Source organism: Leptodactylus fuscus, chromosome 8 (assembly GCF_031893055.1).
Source record: "Leptodactylus fuscus isolate aLepFus1 chromosome 8, aLepFus1.hap2, whole genome shotgun sequence".
Lineage (NCBI taxonomy): Eukaryota > Metazoa > Chordata > Amphibia > Anura > Leptodactylidae > Leptodactylus > Leptodactylus fuscus.
Genome location: NC_134272.1, coordinates 15515080 through 15530945, shown reverse-complemented (window position 1 = coordinate 15530945; position 15866 = coordinate 15515080). Strand labels below are relative to the sequence as shown.

General features: G+C 48.4%; 2 protein-coding genes across 2 annotated transcripts; one reads left to right on the top strand and one right to left on the bottom strand.

Annotated features, from left to right (window-relative positions):
• The first annotated feature begins 3085 nt into the window (after nucleotides 1–3085).
• On the top strand, nucleotides 3086–9425 carry MED9 (mediator complex subunit 9). The gene is made up of 2 exons (XM_075285822.1): nucleotides 3086–3273; nucleotides 8679–9425. Exons 1-2 carry the CDS (start codon nucleotides 3149–3151, stop codon nucleotides 8893–8895), a joined length of 342 nt encoding a protein of 113 aa, XP_075141923.1. The 5' UTR covers nucleotides 3086–3148; the 3' UTR covers nucleotides 8896–9425.
• A 4347-nt stretch (nucleotides 9426–13772) lies between these two features.
• Nucleotides 13773–15648, bottom strand: RASD1 (ras related dexamethasone induced 1). Its single transcript, XM_075286099.1, has 2 exons — nucleotides 15307–15648; nucleotides 13773–14776 (listed from the first exon to the last, which is right to left on the bottom strand). Exons 1-2 carry the CDS (start codon nucleotides 15626–15628, stop codon nucleotides 14247–14249), a joined length of 852 nt encoding a protein of 283 aa, XP_075142200.1. The 5' UTR covers nucleotides 15629–15648; the 3' UTR covers nucleotides 13773–14246.
• Nucleotides 15649–15866: the final 218 nt, after the last annotated feature.

Sequence of the window (15866 nt, the reverse complement as noted above, 5' to 3'; positions counted from 1 at the left end):
ATGGGAAGCATTTTTTCAGAGGTGCCCCCACTCTTTCTTGTACACCTATTAAAGGGGTTGTCGCATCACAAGGATCCTATCTATACTGCTTGTTAATGTGGATTTAAGACTTTTCCTAAATACACTGCTTCAGCAAAACTGCTTTGTTTGTCCACTATCTTAATTTATTCACTTCATTGTTGACACTGCGTTTTTATGGCCCTTGGGATTATATGCTCATTTCCCAAGTGAGGTAGCTGCCTGCTCTCAGGGAGAAGGGAGGCGGGGCTAAGTGCACGGGAGCGATCCTGTGTCTGTAGCTGTTCCTGTGTCTGCACCACACATGAGACCTAACTTACTGCTCTCAGATAGAGCAGGGGGGAAGTGAGTGCTCCGAGCTGCTTGCATTTCTGAACTCTTTGTCTTAAGGAGGCTTCACACGGAGTTCAGCTCCGTTCATTCTGAACGTAAAACTTGTTCAATGACACTTATCAATGTCTGTAGTATACCATAATGGGGTTGTCCCATTATGGACACTTATCTCCTATCCACAGGACGGAGATAAGGCTTGCGCTCCATTCACATCTATGGGACTGTGGGCACTGCCAGAGTTTACAGTCCTGGCGGCTCCATGAAAGTCAGTAGAACACTAGTCACACAAATGCACTGATGCTCCATTCACAAGGAGGCCTTAGGGGGACTTTTAGTCCCCTGTCCTCTTGATCATTAAGGGACCCAGTGACCAGGGCCCCAGCAACCAGACACTTATTCCCTGTCTTTTGGATAGGGGATAAGTGTCCATAACAGGACACCCCCTCTAAGCCTTAGATTCCTCTCAGTACTGTGATGATAAGACCATGTTCAAAAAGACCATTACTGTGATAGATGGTTTAAGGGATTTTTTGGTCTAGAACAGAAACCAAACATCAGAGGATTTTGATGGACCCAAGAGAGTTGCCACTCTTCTGGAACTCCGGGATGTCACCCCTATTTTCAGGACCCTCCGGGAGAGTATCATTTGGAATCATTACGGTACGGAATTCTGGCGTCATAATCAATAAACCTTTTATTAATGACTCAAATGCCAGAAAATCAAATTTGTCCGAAAGTCTAGTTATGCTTTAAAGGGGAGGTTCTAGAAATAAGCAGAATGAATGACAACAAGCAGAAATCTAGAAAACCCTGAGGAATTGATAAAGAAAGTATATTGGAAAAGGGATCCTATCATTCAGACGACATTTTTTCTAAGTACCAAGTCGGAATAGCCTTAAGAAAGGCTATTTTTCTCCTACCTTTCATTGTTTTCTCTGTGCCGCCGTTCGCCTACAATCCTGGTTCTTGTCGGTATGTAAATTAGCTCTCTCACAGCACTGGGGGAGGCCCCAATGCATGGAGAGAACTCTCTCCAGCGCCGCCTCCATCTTCATCAGGAACGACCTCTTCATTCTCTTCTTCTGGCGGTGTCTTCTTACTTCTAGGACTTGGGCAGAGCAGACTGCGCATGCCCACAGGCCCTAAGAAAATGGCCGCTTGCATAGTATTGCCTATGGGCATAAGCAGGCAGCCACCGCCGGAAGAAGAGGCTGAAGATGACACTGCTGAAGAAGAAGAGGTGGCGTTGGAGAGAGTTCTTTCACAGCATTGGGGACGCCCCCAGTGCGTCGAGAGAGCTAATTTACATACTGACAAGAACTGGGATTGTAGGCGAATGGCGGCGCGGAGAAGACAACAAAAGGTAGGAGAAGTATAGCCTTTCTTAAGGCTATTCCAACGTGGTACTTAAAAAAATGTTGTCTGACTGATAGGATCCCTTTAAATGTCACAATATTTTTTAAACAAAAGTTGGTTTCTATGCTAAAATATTGGTGTGCTGTATCAGCAATATCGACACATTGGAAAAAGATAAATCTAAAATTGTTAAAATGATCAAAAATTCTAAACACTGCATTTTCATATTTAACATATAAAACATCATTAAAAAATAAAGACGCTTGGCATTGCCATGTCCGAAGTGTTAAAATATCACAGCAGTTATTCACAGAGCAAAAACTATTGTAAAGAATAAAGAAAATCCCCTGAGCAGAAATACTGTTTTCTACAATGGAATAAAAGTGATCAAAAAGCAGAGTGTAAGGACCGGTTCATATCTGCACATGGGTTTCCGTTCAGGGAGTCTACTTGGGGACCATCTGAACAGAAGCCTATCCGTATAAAAAAGCATTAACCTAAGGAAACCCGCAGACCCCATAGACTATAATGGGGTCCGTGTGGTTTCCACATGAAAAACGTGGAGAGAAAAGTGCTGCTTACGGATAGGGGAATGGAATGGCCCGAATACAGATGTGAACTGGGTCTGACCCACAATGATACCACTAAAATGTACACATCTCCCCTCAAACACCCCTCCTTCTCTGGACTGCCACAACTATGGGCGGGTTCACACCTGTGCCCAGTCTCCGCTTTGTGGGTTTCCGTCTTCTGCCGGAGAACCTGGACAGGAGATGGGAACCGGCAGTCAGTGTCCGCCTGTGAGTGTCTGCAAGTGAATGGGTTTCAAAACTGACCGCCGGTTTTCCATCTCCTGTCCAGTTTCTTGGGCAGAAGACGGAAACCTGCAAAGCAGAGACCGGGCGCAGGTGTGAACCCACTGTAAGCCAAAAAAGGTTTTGAGGTAAGTCCTGCCCCTTCTAGTTGCTGTAAACCCTAACTCCTTAAACGGGCCTCTTTGAGCCTCTGGACTTATTACTGAATCAGGACAGTCCAGGCACCTTCAGTACTATGGGTATGAGCTTGTCCTGCAGAAAAATACAATTCTGACCCTGTATATCGTAGAATAACAATGTCACAGCTCTTGGAAGGGATTATGGTCAAAGCACAAAACTAGTGTTGTCATAAAGGGTTAACCTTATTGCCCATTTTGGTCAAATAAAATACACCCTGACTGCTATTACTGTAGCCAGCTCCTTCCTATCTATAGCCAAGAGCAGCTGCTCTCTAGTCAGTGACTACTCTACAGGGAAACACAAGAAACAAAGTGAAAACACGACCGTCCCGCACTAGTGACGTCACACAGGAGGCCGGCGCGCACATTTAACGTCATCACGGAGAGTGTGAGCGTCGCGGGGACATTGACACGGCACTTCGGTTCTCGGGGTTGAAGCCGATAAAGATGTCCGTTGGAAACCAACCGAGAACAGGCGAGGAGCCCGAGGAGGAAGAAGAGGAGGAGGAGGAAACTACAGAGGAGGAGGAAGATTACACCTTCTTACCGCTGGTGCACGACATTATCAAATGGTAACTACGAGGCTGTGCACGGCGCCGGAGGATGTGCGCATGCGCGCTTAGTAGTGACAGGTGCTAGTACGCATGCGCTTAGTACAGTGTAGCAATGTGTTTCTATGTATATAGTTCTATAATAGCCATGTGATTGTGTGTATACATTATAGTCACGTGCTGGGTCCCTTTGGTAACACTGCATGCTATAGCCATGGTTTAGTACTAGAGATCCCAGCAGGAGCTACACGTTCTGCAGCGTCAGATCACGTATAAGAACTTCCTTTATAGTTCCTATTTCTTTTCAAGCTACATTCTTAAAAAATTGCAGCAAAATCTGCAACGTTTGACCTCAGCCTCATGAATGTTTGTAGAAACCTGGCAATCGGCGCTGGCTCTGTACCACACGGTTATGTAGGACGATGGCGAGGACCTGGAGGAGGAAAGATCGCTAAGGCTGCGCTGACCGCTGCAATGGAGAGATCGCTGGGACAAAAACTCCTGCAAACCCAACAGCAATGTCATTTATAAAGAACAAACATGATAGTCAGTGGGGTCCGTCATAGAATGGACAGGCCCAGGTGTGAACAAGGAGTAAAGTGATGGTTTCTCTGGCGAATGCTTTCCTTGTGGGCTGGCGGCACAGTCTTATTACACAGGGCGATGCGCTATCTGCGGACAATGGGTCATAGGCTCTGTATCCTCTGCCTGTCGCAATATATGGCCGGAATGGAATCTCCAGCAAGTAGGATCTGGCATAGATTTCCGTTCTTACTTGGGCTAGGTTCACTTGTGCGTAGGGTTCTGCCTAAAATCAGTACAAAACCGTCGGATACCTGCCGTACCCAATTATAGTCTATGGTGCCCACTTTTTAAGTGACTAGACTCTCTATCTTTATGGTCACCATGTGAACCTGAATGATGGAGAGCCAAAGCCCAGCCTAACACCAGAAAACTGTTGTGCGATATAATAAGTCAGTTGGGTCAAGGCGTACCCCCTCTGCTTGGTCCACATTCGCACAATTTGGCGGGTGATTCGCGGATCGGGCATTGCACTATTTGCATGCCATGTTGTCACCCCTCTGTGCCAGACCCCCATTGATTTTTATTTTTTTGCTTTTCTGAAAGTAGGCGATCATCTGATGAACGAAGAAGTTCTCGTCCGTCGCTCTATTAGGCTGGTCAGGGTTGTTAATTCATTATAATCGCCTATAAAATCTATAGCGCCCCCTACTCTGGTTGGCACATGGACCGGAGGAGAATGCACTTGATGGGGAGGCATGTGCTGGCTCCAGTGGTTTCAACACAAGTCTTTTCATCCTCCAGCGACCCACATCCCGCTGGTGCTAGTAGGGGCCAAACACATCCACATCAAGGCATCTGCCCAATACCGCCATCTTTTTTTTTTTTTTTTGTCCTCAGCTGGCGCAGTGACTCTAGGTTCACATCTGCACTTGGGTTTCCATTCTTTGGGCCAGCTTGGGGACCGAAAACCCAATCCGCTTAAAAAGTTGTTACCTGTGGAAACCCACAGACCCCATAGACACCAATGGGGTCCATTGGGTTTCCACGTGGGAACGTAATCCCAGAGCCTAAGCTGCTGTTCAGATACAGCTATAGAATTAGACTACTGTGTGGCTATAACTAGGCAGATTTGCTGTTCAGGACCTCAAAAACACTGGGTGACCTTTTCGGAGCTCGTATTAGCCTCCACCCAGCTTTTCCTGAGTTAGAACGGACTAAAATTTAACGGCTAGAACATGTAAGTACCTCATAAAAGAGGCCGACTCCTGGCTGCTTATTTACAGGGGATTTAAAGTGACAGGGACCTGTATTCCTAGTTCTCCCCTGTCCGGTATTGCACGGGCACGCACCCTGTACGTTGCGACATGAACACTCAGTGTTGTTCTGTACTGAACGTCGCCTGCATTATGTCCCAATTACATAATAACATAACACGTGTCCATGATCTCGGGCTGCGTCTGAGGTAATATTACCCTAGACCCGGCCGCCGCCACCGCCTGCATATTAAATGATTACTGAGAATCCGCCATGAATGAATTAATCTTTCTACACCAGAGCCCTGTTTATGTAGCCGTGAACCTGAAGGCTCGTGATGGGATATTATTGACCTTTATAAAGCCACCTAGAAATAGCCATACCCAATACCCATTAGCCACACCCTAACCATTGTTGGACTGGGCAGTGAGTACATTTGTTTATCAGAGGGGCTGGTTAAAGGGTCCGCTCCGGTGTCTTGGTTGCTATTGCAACTAAGGAAAAATTCTGTGGTGATTTACGTCGCTTAGCTATGACGCACTTAGTGGGTGAGCACTTATATTGATCGCCATGTGACAGAACCGTACGGTTGACCAAATGGATAACTTTGGGGTGACTTGAACGCCATATTACACATGACTGAATATTAGGCCTTATTTAACCAATCGGAGCTCTGCTTTCATTTTTTGAACTGCTTGGTTAGCTTGGAAGCTGCGCTACGATTGGTTGTTCTGCACAATCAGTCACTGCTCATTGAAACCTGCAAGTCCGTTGCTTATAGCAACCAATCAGAGCTCAGCTTTCGTGTCTTAAACGGTGTTGGCAGGATGAAAGCTGCATGCTGATTGGTTGTTGCTTTGAAATTCCTCAGAAATTTTCTTTAATGTGACGGCTGTTCAGTGATTGGTTGCTGGTCAGGCGGGTGGGCTTTAGCAACCAATCAAACCTCAGTTTACATCTCATAATCTGTTTACTAAAAATAAAAGCTGCCCTGTCATTGGTTTGCGCCGTTTCCTTATTTACTTCAAGTATCACGTACCGGAATAATCCTGATAATCCTCGTCCGTCTCCATCCTGTATAAATGTGATCTCTGACCTAAGCTGCCGCCTCCGGTGAGTCACGTCCATCCATCGCACAGAGCGGGCTGATAAGTATTGATCGGTACATTACCTGCGCAGGTTCGGATCAATCCGCTATTCCAGTCACACAAAATATTAGGCCAAATGAAGCGAAAATTCTGCTTTGCCTTGGAAACGTCTCATTTTGCTTTACTCTTCGTGAAAATAGAGAGAAATATCTTGTAAATGTCCCCCTTGAGATGTGTCTTATGTCTACGCTCCCTGCCAGTGCTGCTGTCTATGACTAGGAGGTAGCTTGCTGCAGCAGGAGCCTCCCCCCTATACGTGATAAGATACCAAGCATGTTAAGCCCCAACTGCTAACCTTGGGTGTATATAAGATGCAAACTCTATGTATCTGGTAGAGTCCAAGAAGCCTCCATAGCTTACGGTACAGATTAGTCTGGATGTAACGCACATTCCCCTTTTATAGTCCTCTGCCTATTCCAATAGGATCCCCCGCCGCTCAGGTATCAATCACTTTGTGCCTCCTAACTTTTCACTGTAATGAATAAAATGCTGTAATTTCAGTAATGACTGACACGCAGGCAGAAAAAGGAGAGGAGAATTTAATGTACAGTATGTGACATTCAGTGTCTTTGCAGAGTTGGATGATAACGTCAAGCCATGTTTCTTCTGCTTGATGTCTGTGAATGGAAAGAATCTTGTTTGAGGGGTATCTCAACCAGAATCGTATTAGAATGGCGATAATTGCTAGATCGGTTACAATATAACTGCTGGAAGGTCCAAATGGTGAGACCCCCACTGATCGAGGTTGTATCATCTATACGTTCTCTCATCTGACTGACTGCACGTTCCTAGTCATTGACGGCAAGCAGAGATCTTGAGACAAATAGTATTAGGGAGTTGCAGACATTTTCATCCACATCCCCCTGGACTATCCCTTTAAGCTCTCTGCATCAGTGACTAATGAGACGGTGCCGCAGTGTCGACATCATACGGTCCTGTATACATTCTTTTGGGCGTTACCTTGCAGGTTAATGATGGCCGTTTAGGTCACCCATACATCATATGTCCCCGTCACCCCCTCATTACATACATTCTTCTTCAGGATGGATTCCCTTTACATTACAGCTCTGTTACGGTACCCTGGCACAGATGAGGTGCCAATTTGCAGGGGCCGGGGTGTCAAAACCATGCACCAGTCGCCCTGCCTCAGGATGCCCCTTTTTGTTTACAGTCCAAACCAGCATTGACCATTTGTCATCTATGAGGGAGCCTTGTAACAAGTGTTCCATTTCCCTGCAGCGCCTCCGCAGGGGGAACGAGGGATTACAGTGTCCGCTGAAAATTTTTTACAACAGTGACAAGGTTTTTGGAAAAACAGAGCAAAATTGACCCTCACCCCCATAGATTCCCAATGCCAGACGTAGAGCTGGACAGCCCTGTTTATTATCTCGTGTGTATCCCTGTAGTGTCGCAGCGGCACGTTGTTTGCTGGGAGCGGCACAGGTGACCGGAGTGATATAAATATGGAGCTATGCGGGGAGCGGCCGTCAGTGCGTAGACCTCCGCAGAATGCATATGAAAGACTATAGCTCCCATCTGGTGGCAGATCGCTATCTACATCCTGGGATACAAGTGTCACTACAACAACAAGCGTGTTTACACAACCGGACAGGCACCGCCGCTAATCTATAGCCCTGCCTTGCCCCAATAAACCGTTCGCTTGTTTACACTTTAGGCACGCCGGGGCTTCGGTGTCATTTATACCAGATACATCTAAGTTCTGGCAATGTAATGCTACGACTGTAAGTGGAGGGCGCTGACGCAGAGCGGGCTATATATAACTAGCCTGGATTGTGACCTGAGCAGAAGACGGGAGGTTGTCATTTGTTTCTTTTTTTAACTCTTATCTTATTTTTCTTTTTTTGATATTGGTAACTCTTATCTTACTTCTACTTGTCAGTCAGGATTATAAATGCAGCTCTGGATGGGACTAGAGGATAACCAGATCAGAAGCGCAGTGCTAAACGGTTTCATAAACCGGTATTGCTACTGTGCTATGTGTAGTGCAGGCAGGGGGTGTGGCTTTGAGTCACTGTCATGCTCCGCCCCCTATGCCCCTGCGCTAGACGTTGCGGTACATAAATCTGCGGTTTACGATACTGATCCCTACTGTAGGATGAGCGGCCTTTAGCACTCTAGCTGTTGCAAAACTACAACCCCCAGCATACATACTTACTCGTCTGTTCCATAGAAGTGAGTGGGGCCTTGCTGGGAGTTGTAGTGTCTTGGGCTGCTCACCCTTGTCCTAGTATTGAGTTGGGTCATGCTCGAGTCACTTCAAGAGCTGCATGGACAGTTCTGGTTTCCTGATAGAGCCCAGGTTCTCTATGATGTTCATATTACATGAGTGAAGTCTCCGCTAAGATGTGAAAGACGGGTATAAGTCAGCACAGGGCTCATTTATCCCAGCAGGATTATAACTGCAGCTCTAGATGTGACTGGAGGATAGGATCGTGTGATTGTGTGGACGAGTGTCTAATGCTTCTCCTCTCTTCATAGTATGGACAAGGACAGCCAAGACGTTTACCAGGAGCTGAACGAGCTGAAGTCCAAGTTCCAGGCGATGAGGAAGCAGATCAGCAACATGCCCGGCGCGGACATGAGCCCTGAGCAACAGCAGCAGCACCTCCAGAACCTGCGGGCGCAGGTCCAGACCAAGAACGAGCTGCTGCAGAAGTACAAGAGCCTCTGCATGTTCGAGATCCCCAAAGACTAGAGGTGGTACGAGGGGTGCACTGGAGGACTGCTGGCGGGGCCTCGCATGTACATACATGGGGCCACACAACCACATCACTGGTGGATCAATGTACCAAAGGCATTACAGACATGTGGGACACTCTGATATGGGGGCAGATATCTGCCTGGTTCGGTATACTAGGACACTCCGGGGGCAGATATCAGCCTAATCCAGTATACAGGGACACTCTACTATGGGTCAGATATCAGCCTAATCCAGTGTACTGGGACACTATGGGGGCAGATATTTTCTCTGGTCCAGTATGTTGCAATGCTCTACTATGGGGAGATATCCAACTCATCTGGTGTGGGGGTAAATATTCGCCTAATCCGGGATGCTGGGACACTGGGGGGGCAGATATTCGCCTAATCCGGGATGCTGGGACATTGTGGGGGCAGATATTCGTCTGATCCAGTATGCTGGGACACTCTGCTATGGATCAGATATCGCCCGGTGTGCTTGACACGTTTTTTGTATGTTAAGTTTGGAAATACACGAGGAGAAGATTCTGTAAAGTTGTCCTGTCGTACTATGACTAACACCATGTGATTTAGGTAATGAATGGGTGTCATCTGGGCGTGGCGGGGCCGTGCCGGTGTCAAGAGCTGCAAGGGTTTGTTTTCATTTCTTTAGAGGTACCGCCACTATTCTAGACACCCTCATGAATACAAGGGGCCTGTGCTGCAACAAAGTCTATACATACAAATGAAAGCGGGTGATGGGCTTGGGGTGCGTTCACATCTGCGTCCTTCTGTCCATTCTTCTGGTCCATTGCAGGAACAGAAGAATGGAAAAACTGTCTGACTGACAACAATGGATCCCGAGGGGCCCCAATGAGTATAATGGGGCCTGTTATTTTCCCCTGACACTGCTGATGATAATGTTGGGGTTGCCAGACATTTTCATCTGGGGTTTCTCACTCGCTCAGCACCAGGCGTAGATATGAACAAGGCATCAGAAGGACCGTGTACTGCACCCCTGACTCCTCCTGAGGTGCTGTGGATACCGCCATGTTGTCAGTCTGCTCCCTATACCCCATTTACATAGGTCTACAGACCACGTACCGTGACTTGTAGGCGCCCCTCTCTGTGTCGGATTTTCACCTCCTCCAGACTCCAATTTTGCAGGTGACATAGGACACATGTGAAGACGAAACACTTCATTATTAGAGATGAGCGAGTACTGTTCGGATCAGCCGATCCGAACAGCACGCTCCATAGAAATGAATGGAAGCACCTGGTACTTCCGCTTTGACGGTGACCGGCCGCTTAACCCCCTGTGTGCCGGCTACGTCCATTCATTTCTATGCCAGCGTGCTGTTCGGATCAGCTGATCCGAACAGTACTCGCTCATCTCTATTCGTTGTGAGTGGGGGTCCAATAACTGTGTCCCCCTGACAATAAAGATGTGCATGTTATCAGCAACGTCCAGGATTTACAGCCTGAACCCCTGACCATAGTACAGCTACCCCATGGCACAGGGGGCTCTAGGCTGCACACACTATGGTAGGGGTCAGCAACCTGTGGCGCTCTACCTGCAGAAACTACAACTACCAGCATGCACGCTTGCTTTGTTCTTCTTGGACTTTCCAAAGACGTGCATTGAGCTTGCTGGGAGTTGTAGTTTCACAACATCTGGAGTGCCAAAGATTGCTGAACCCCCCCCCCCCCCCCCTGCTCTATGGTGATGTCCGTGGCCACCACAGTGGGATTTCTCTTGCTCTGGAGGTCTTTATCTGATGCCGGTGACCACTTATTAATATTCATGGTTATAAAGGGAAACTCCTCTCCTGCCAGACCTCCACCAGGTTCAAGCATAAGAGGTGAACATTTTATAGTTCTTAAAGGGGTTCTCTGCTTTGAAAAAAACAATAAGCTGATCAGGGTGTTCCCCCCATCCCCATCTCCAAATCAGCTGTAAACTGAGGGGAGGCCTGGCAGTAAGTGCTCAGATTCTCTGCAGCGCCACCACTGAAGAAATAAGGTATTACATAGTGTCCATTCAAATCCTTGGGTTACCTTGTAGTACAGAATACAGGACAGGTTCCCAGGAGAAAAGTTCCTCTGCTCTGGCCAAGAGATGAGGATCCTGAACAGATCCCTGTCATCTATTAAAGGGATTATCAAGGACCCCACGTGCTCTTCGGTATCAGATTAGTGTCGGTGTGACCCCCCCCTGGCCCTGCACCAATCACCTGATCTTGCTACCTCTGGTGCCAGAAGCCGTGAGATGGGACCAGGGATCGGAAGCAGCTTAAGTCCTATTAAAGTGAGCTGCAGTACCTCATTATCACCACTACTGTGCATAGCGCTATTTCCTACTCTGTGCACTGTAATGTGGTGGCCGGTGTAGAGCACCTGATAATGCAGAGCAGCTTCTTGTCTCGCTTCAGTTTCCAGCAGCCAGATAAGTTGCACAGTGCACAGTCTGGACGTCGGACCCCCATCTAACATCCTATGGATAAATCATTAGTATCAGACGTGCATGGGGTCTTGGATAACCCCTTTTAGGCTTAGGCCCTACGTGGCGTCCCACAGGAAAATAGTGCTGCAGGAAAAACTGCAACGTGGTTGTTCCTCCGGACTTTCTGCTTCAGTTATACCTACAGGAAATCCGCTGGCGTTTCCGTAGGTATAATGACATACTGTGATATCGAGAACCGCAATGGTTTTGGAAATCGCAGTGTGTCTGTTTTTACACCATGGGCAAACCGCAATTTTTGCCACATGGATCCCTGACTTAAATGGGGTTTTCTAAACTGGACATCCCCTCTAAATAATCGGTTCCATCTGTCGTCTCTCCCGGCTTTATCTGTCCCTAATGTGGCAGTGCCCAACCAGTGCCCCACATCATGGCGGCTCCCGCTGTGCCCGGGCGCCAGGGACTGTAATTATCACTGATAATAGGACTGGCAGATTCTTCTCGGTTGTCCTCGGTGATGCCGGCCTTACCCGTCTCTGATGACATCAGCACTTACGTTAATGAAGCCTTAATTGAATGTCATTGACGTGGCTTGAGAATAAATCCTCGGAAGAAGGTGTGCGCGGCCAGGAAGTATCGCTCCCCGTGTCATCGCCCTCCGCGCCGGAGTGTGCCATTGTCGGGCCAGGTGACTAATGCGGAGCTCCATAGGAAGTGCTGGAGATGTTAGTCAGTGTATGGTCTGCTGTTCTGGGGGTCCGATGTGACTAGGGGGGAGATAAGGGGGTCACTGACGTATTCGCTTTGAAGTCTTTGCTGCTCCTTTTCACCTCTTTCAGGTAAATGTCTGACATCGCCCGCTCGCCTGCCTTCACCACTTTTTGTGTTACATCACTTGTTTCCTAAAGTTATGTTTACAATGCAGCATGTTTTTGGATTTTGCCTCTAGAGGGCGCTCCATGACCTATGTAGCTGCAGGAGGATCTACTGTATCTCATGTAATAAATTGCAGAATACAAGATTCTATATGGCTGCCACCCAGCTTTCCCATGCTTCTGAACATGATTGCCCCCTCCCCTACATATCACTAGGCACTTCCCCCTCCCATTCAGGGGTCTGCCACCCAGGGGTCGGGGTGTTGTGGAGTGACTCTGATACTGGCTTATGGAGACGGCCTGTCATTCCTCCGTGACATCAGCCCCATCTCTATATAAAAATGGGAGTGGGCTGTGGCTTTACTAGATTACTAGTAATAACAGGGATCTAGCAGGGCGGGCCCCCCACCCCCCGGGCATGAATGGGTGTAACCATGGCCGGGCAGATCATGTGTCTTATATCTAAGCTCATCATCTCCGCTGTAACTGCTGCAGAACTACAACTCCCAGCAGTCAGGGCATACTGGGGGCTGTGGCTCTTCAATATGGGGAGACCAGGGGTCAGGAAGCCTCAATATTAGGGCTATTGTAAACCTTGCATTTTGGGAAGGATGCATGCTGGGACTTGTAGTTAACAGCTGACACCTGATCTGAAGACTTTGACGGTCACCTTGTGGGGGTCTCCAGCCCCCCATAACTTGCTTACTTGGTAGGCAAAATACACAGTGTGAACTGAACCTAATGGGGGTGTAACGTGAAGCTGATGGACTCCAGTGCAAAATAGGTAATGGGACCCCAACTTATCATATCAATAATACTGGTGTTCTGTTCCAGAAAGGTCTATGGGCCCCCTGAGGCTCCAGGGCCCAGTAGTGATTGTTACCTCTGCCCCCTGCGAGTAGCCCCTGGCCCCGACTCCACACCCCATCTCCCCAGTTACTGTGTATATCCTGTATTGTTCCCTGTTATCAGCCACTTCAGACTGGAGCTGACTAGTGTTTGGGATAAGTGTCAGATCTCCTACCGCCCCCATGATCACTACCTTCTGTCACCCACCCCAGGGGCCTATATATCACACGTGGGAGGATATGAGGTGTCATTGTGTTACCGGCCCTTTAACTGTATCATAAATTAGCTATATTGGTAAAACTTAAGGAGTTGTTAAGGGGACGATCCTAAGAATACAATCACTTGTACCCCCTGCCCAGATTCGAGTCGTGACTGATACTAAGAATCGAGATCATTACTCTCGGCAGGTTCTTCCACTACAACTCCCAGCAGTGTAACCTCAGCTGCATTCTCTAATTGTTAGTTCCCTATATGGGCAGCAGGTGGCGCTGCTCCAGTGTTCAGGCAGGACGCTCGCACTAAGGCAGTGTTTGGTGGCAGCTGCTTCACCACCTCTTGGCCCGGACTATGTAGGATACACATTGTCTGTGTATTCAGCACCATGTGCGGCTTTATCTCACTGCATAGAGAATAATCCCTATAGGTGAAGGCTCGCTGGGACTTCTAGTTCTGCCCCATCTATGATACTAGAACAAGACACAAAGATAAATTTTAATTTTGTTTATTATGTAAAAAAAACACATAAGACGAGACAATGAAATCTGTGACTGAGGATTTGTTCAGATCAATGTCCAATACTCCAGAGCGGCGCCGCAGCACCGTGTAAACAGTTACTAAGAGTCCTTGCACTGCACAGTCCGCTGGTACCCATCATCTCCCCCCAACATACACCATAGAAGTCCAGAGTGTAACCCGCACAGGAGGGGAGTCGGGCGGACGGAGAACTACAACTCCCACGTCCGCCAAGTCCAATATACACCTGTCACCGCCACTTCTTCACACAAGGCTGGCCACCACTTTCTACGCGTCAACCTTGATGGTCCGACCAGAAGGCACGTGGGGGCAAAACGGTTTCCCCTCTACAGACATGCCTCTGCGGCTCGGCTTCGTGACGAAAATGCCCAGATCTTTTGTTTCTCTATGTATATATTTATAAAGCCGTCTCGGCTCGTGGCTGGGTGGGTCCTAGCTGATGACGCAGCGCTCCTTGTCCTTACTCTGGCCACCTCCGATGGCCTTCTCTCTGATATACATTAAGTCACTATGGATGCTTGGTCTACGGGCAAATGGAGCTATGATGCCATAGGCGTCGCCGTCTTCCTTCACTTTCTTGCCTTTGATGGACTTTTTGTGCAGGATCTCGCAGTACTGGACGGACACCTTGCGGTGGAGGTCGGGGCTCATCTCGCTAGGCAGCTTGGCCATGGTGAAGAGCGCCTGGAACATCTCGTCCAGCTGGGAGTTCTTCTTGGCCGAGACCTCAAAGTAAGAGCAATTATTGTCCTCTCCGACCAGCTGCTCGATCTCATGGGCTTGGACCTCGCGGTAGAAGTCGCGGTCGCCCTTGTTGCCACAAATGACCAGGGGCACGTCAATGTTCTCCTTAGTCTTGTTCTTCAGACAGGACTTTGTCTCGATGATCTGTTGCTTCAAGCGTTGGACCTCCTCGAAGGAGTCTCGGTTGTCAAGGCTGAAGACCAAGATGAACACATCACCTGGAGGAGAGAAGGAGAAGGACGGGTTAGTGACTGGAGAGGATGCTGAGGGTGATCCTTCCCTCCCCCACCCCTTAAGACTTAATACTTGACAACTCCATGTCAAAGACTCACGACTCAGACAATGAGAAGAGACCAGGACTAATCTGTCTGGTACTTGTAGTCCCACTACAGCCCTAGCCCTTATCTACTAATCCTGAAGACATCAAGTGCAACTTCTAAGACTCCACAACTTTAACAAACTGCAAGATCATTACTAATGGGAGATGTAATCCCAAGTACTAGCAGATGTACAAAGTAATACAATAGGGCTACAAGAAAGGAGCTGCTGGGAGTTGTAGTTCCCCCATCACTTGCAGACATACAAAGTAATACAATAAGGGACTAGGGCTGAGACTTGTAGCTTTGGTAAGAAATCTCCAAGATTGGAATTGCTGGCACTTGTAGTTCCTCATCACTTGCAGGTTTTAAAACTAATGCAACTCCCCCAACAACATGCAACCCTGCTGGGACTTGTAGTCCGTACTCACCGGTCAGGATGGAGAGTCTCCTCATGGCGGGGAAGGGATGGTTCCCGGAGGTGTCCAGGATGTCCAGCTGGTACACCTCCCCCCTGATGCTGTAGAACTTGCGGTGGAAGTCCTCGATGGTCGGGGTGTATTGCTCCTCGAAGCGGCCGCTCAGGAAGCGGGACACGATGGAGGTCTTGCCCACCTTGGAGGAGCCCAGGATGACCATGCGGTAGCAGTTCTTGGCCGGGATGTTGAGCTCGCTCTCGGTAGGACACATCTTCTTGATCATTGCTGTCAGTTTTCCTCTGACTGTGCGCGGAGCGACGGCGCTGAGCAGCATAAGGATAGCGGAGGACTGGGCGGAGCGCACTGGGGACAAGGCAGCCTGCAGCCGCTTATATAGACGGCACCGACACGCCCCCTGCCGCGTCATACTGTCCCTGCAGGCTGCAGCTGGAACTGCCAGAGAGAGGGAAGACACAGCGCGGAGCACAGGGGTATACAGAGGGGATAGAGTATATACAGCACAGGGGTATACAGAGAGGATAGACAGAGGGGATAGAGTATATACAGAGGGG

What these genes read in the sequence shown, in the direction of transcription:
- MED9 (XM_075285822.1), top strand. Translation starts at nt 3,149, where the DNA reads ATGTCCGTTGGAAACCAACCGAGAACAGGCGAGGAGCCCGAGGAGGAA. An exon ending in GTGCACGACATTATCAAATG is followed by an intron (nt 3,274 to 8,678) that starts GTAACTACGAGG and finishes CTCTCTTCATAG; the next exon opens with TATGGACAAGGACAGCCAAG.
- RASD1 (XM_075286099.1), bottom strand. Translation starts at nt 15,628, where the DNA reads ATGCTGCTCAGCGCCGTCGCTCCGCGCACAGTCAGAGGAAAACTGACA. An exon ending in GAGACTCTCCATCCTGACCG is followed by an intron (nt 14,777 to 15,306) that starts GTGAGTACGGAC and finishes TCTCTCCTCCAG; the next exon opens with GTGATGTGTTCATCTTGGTC.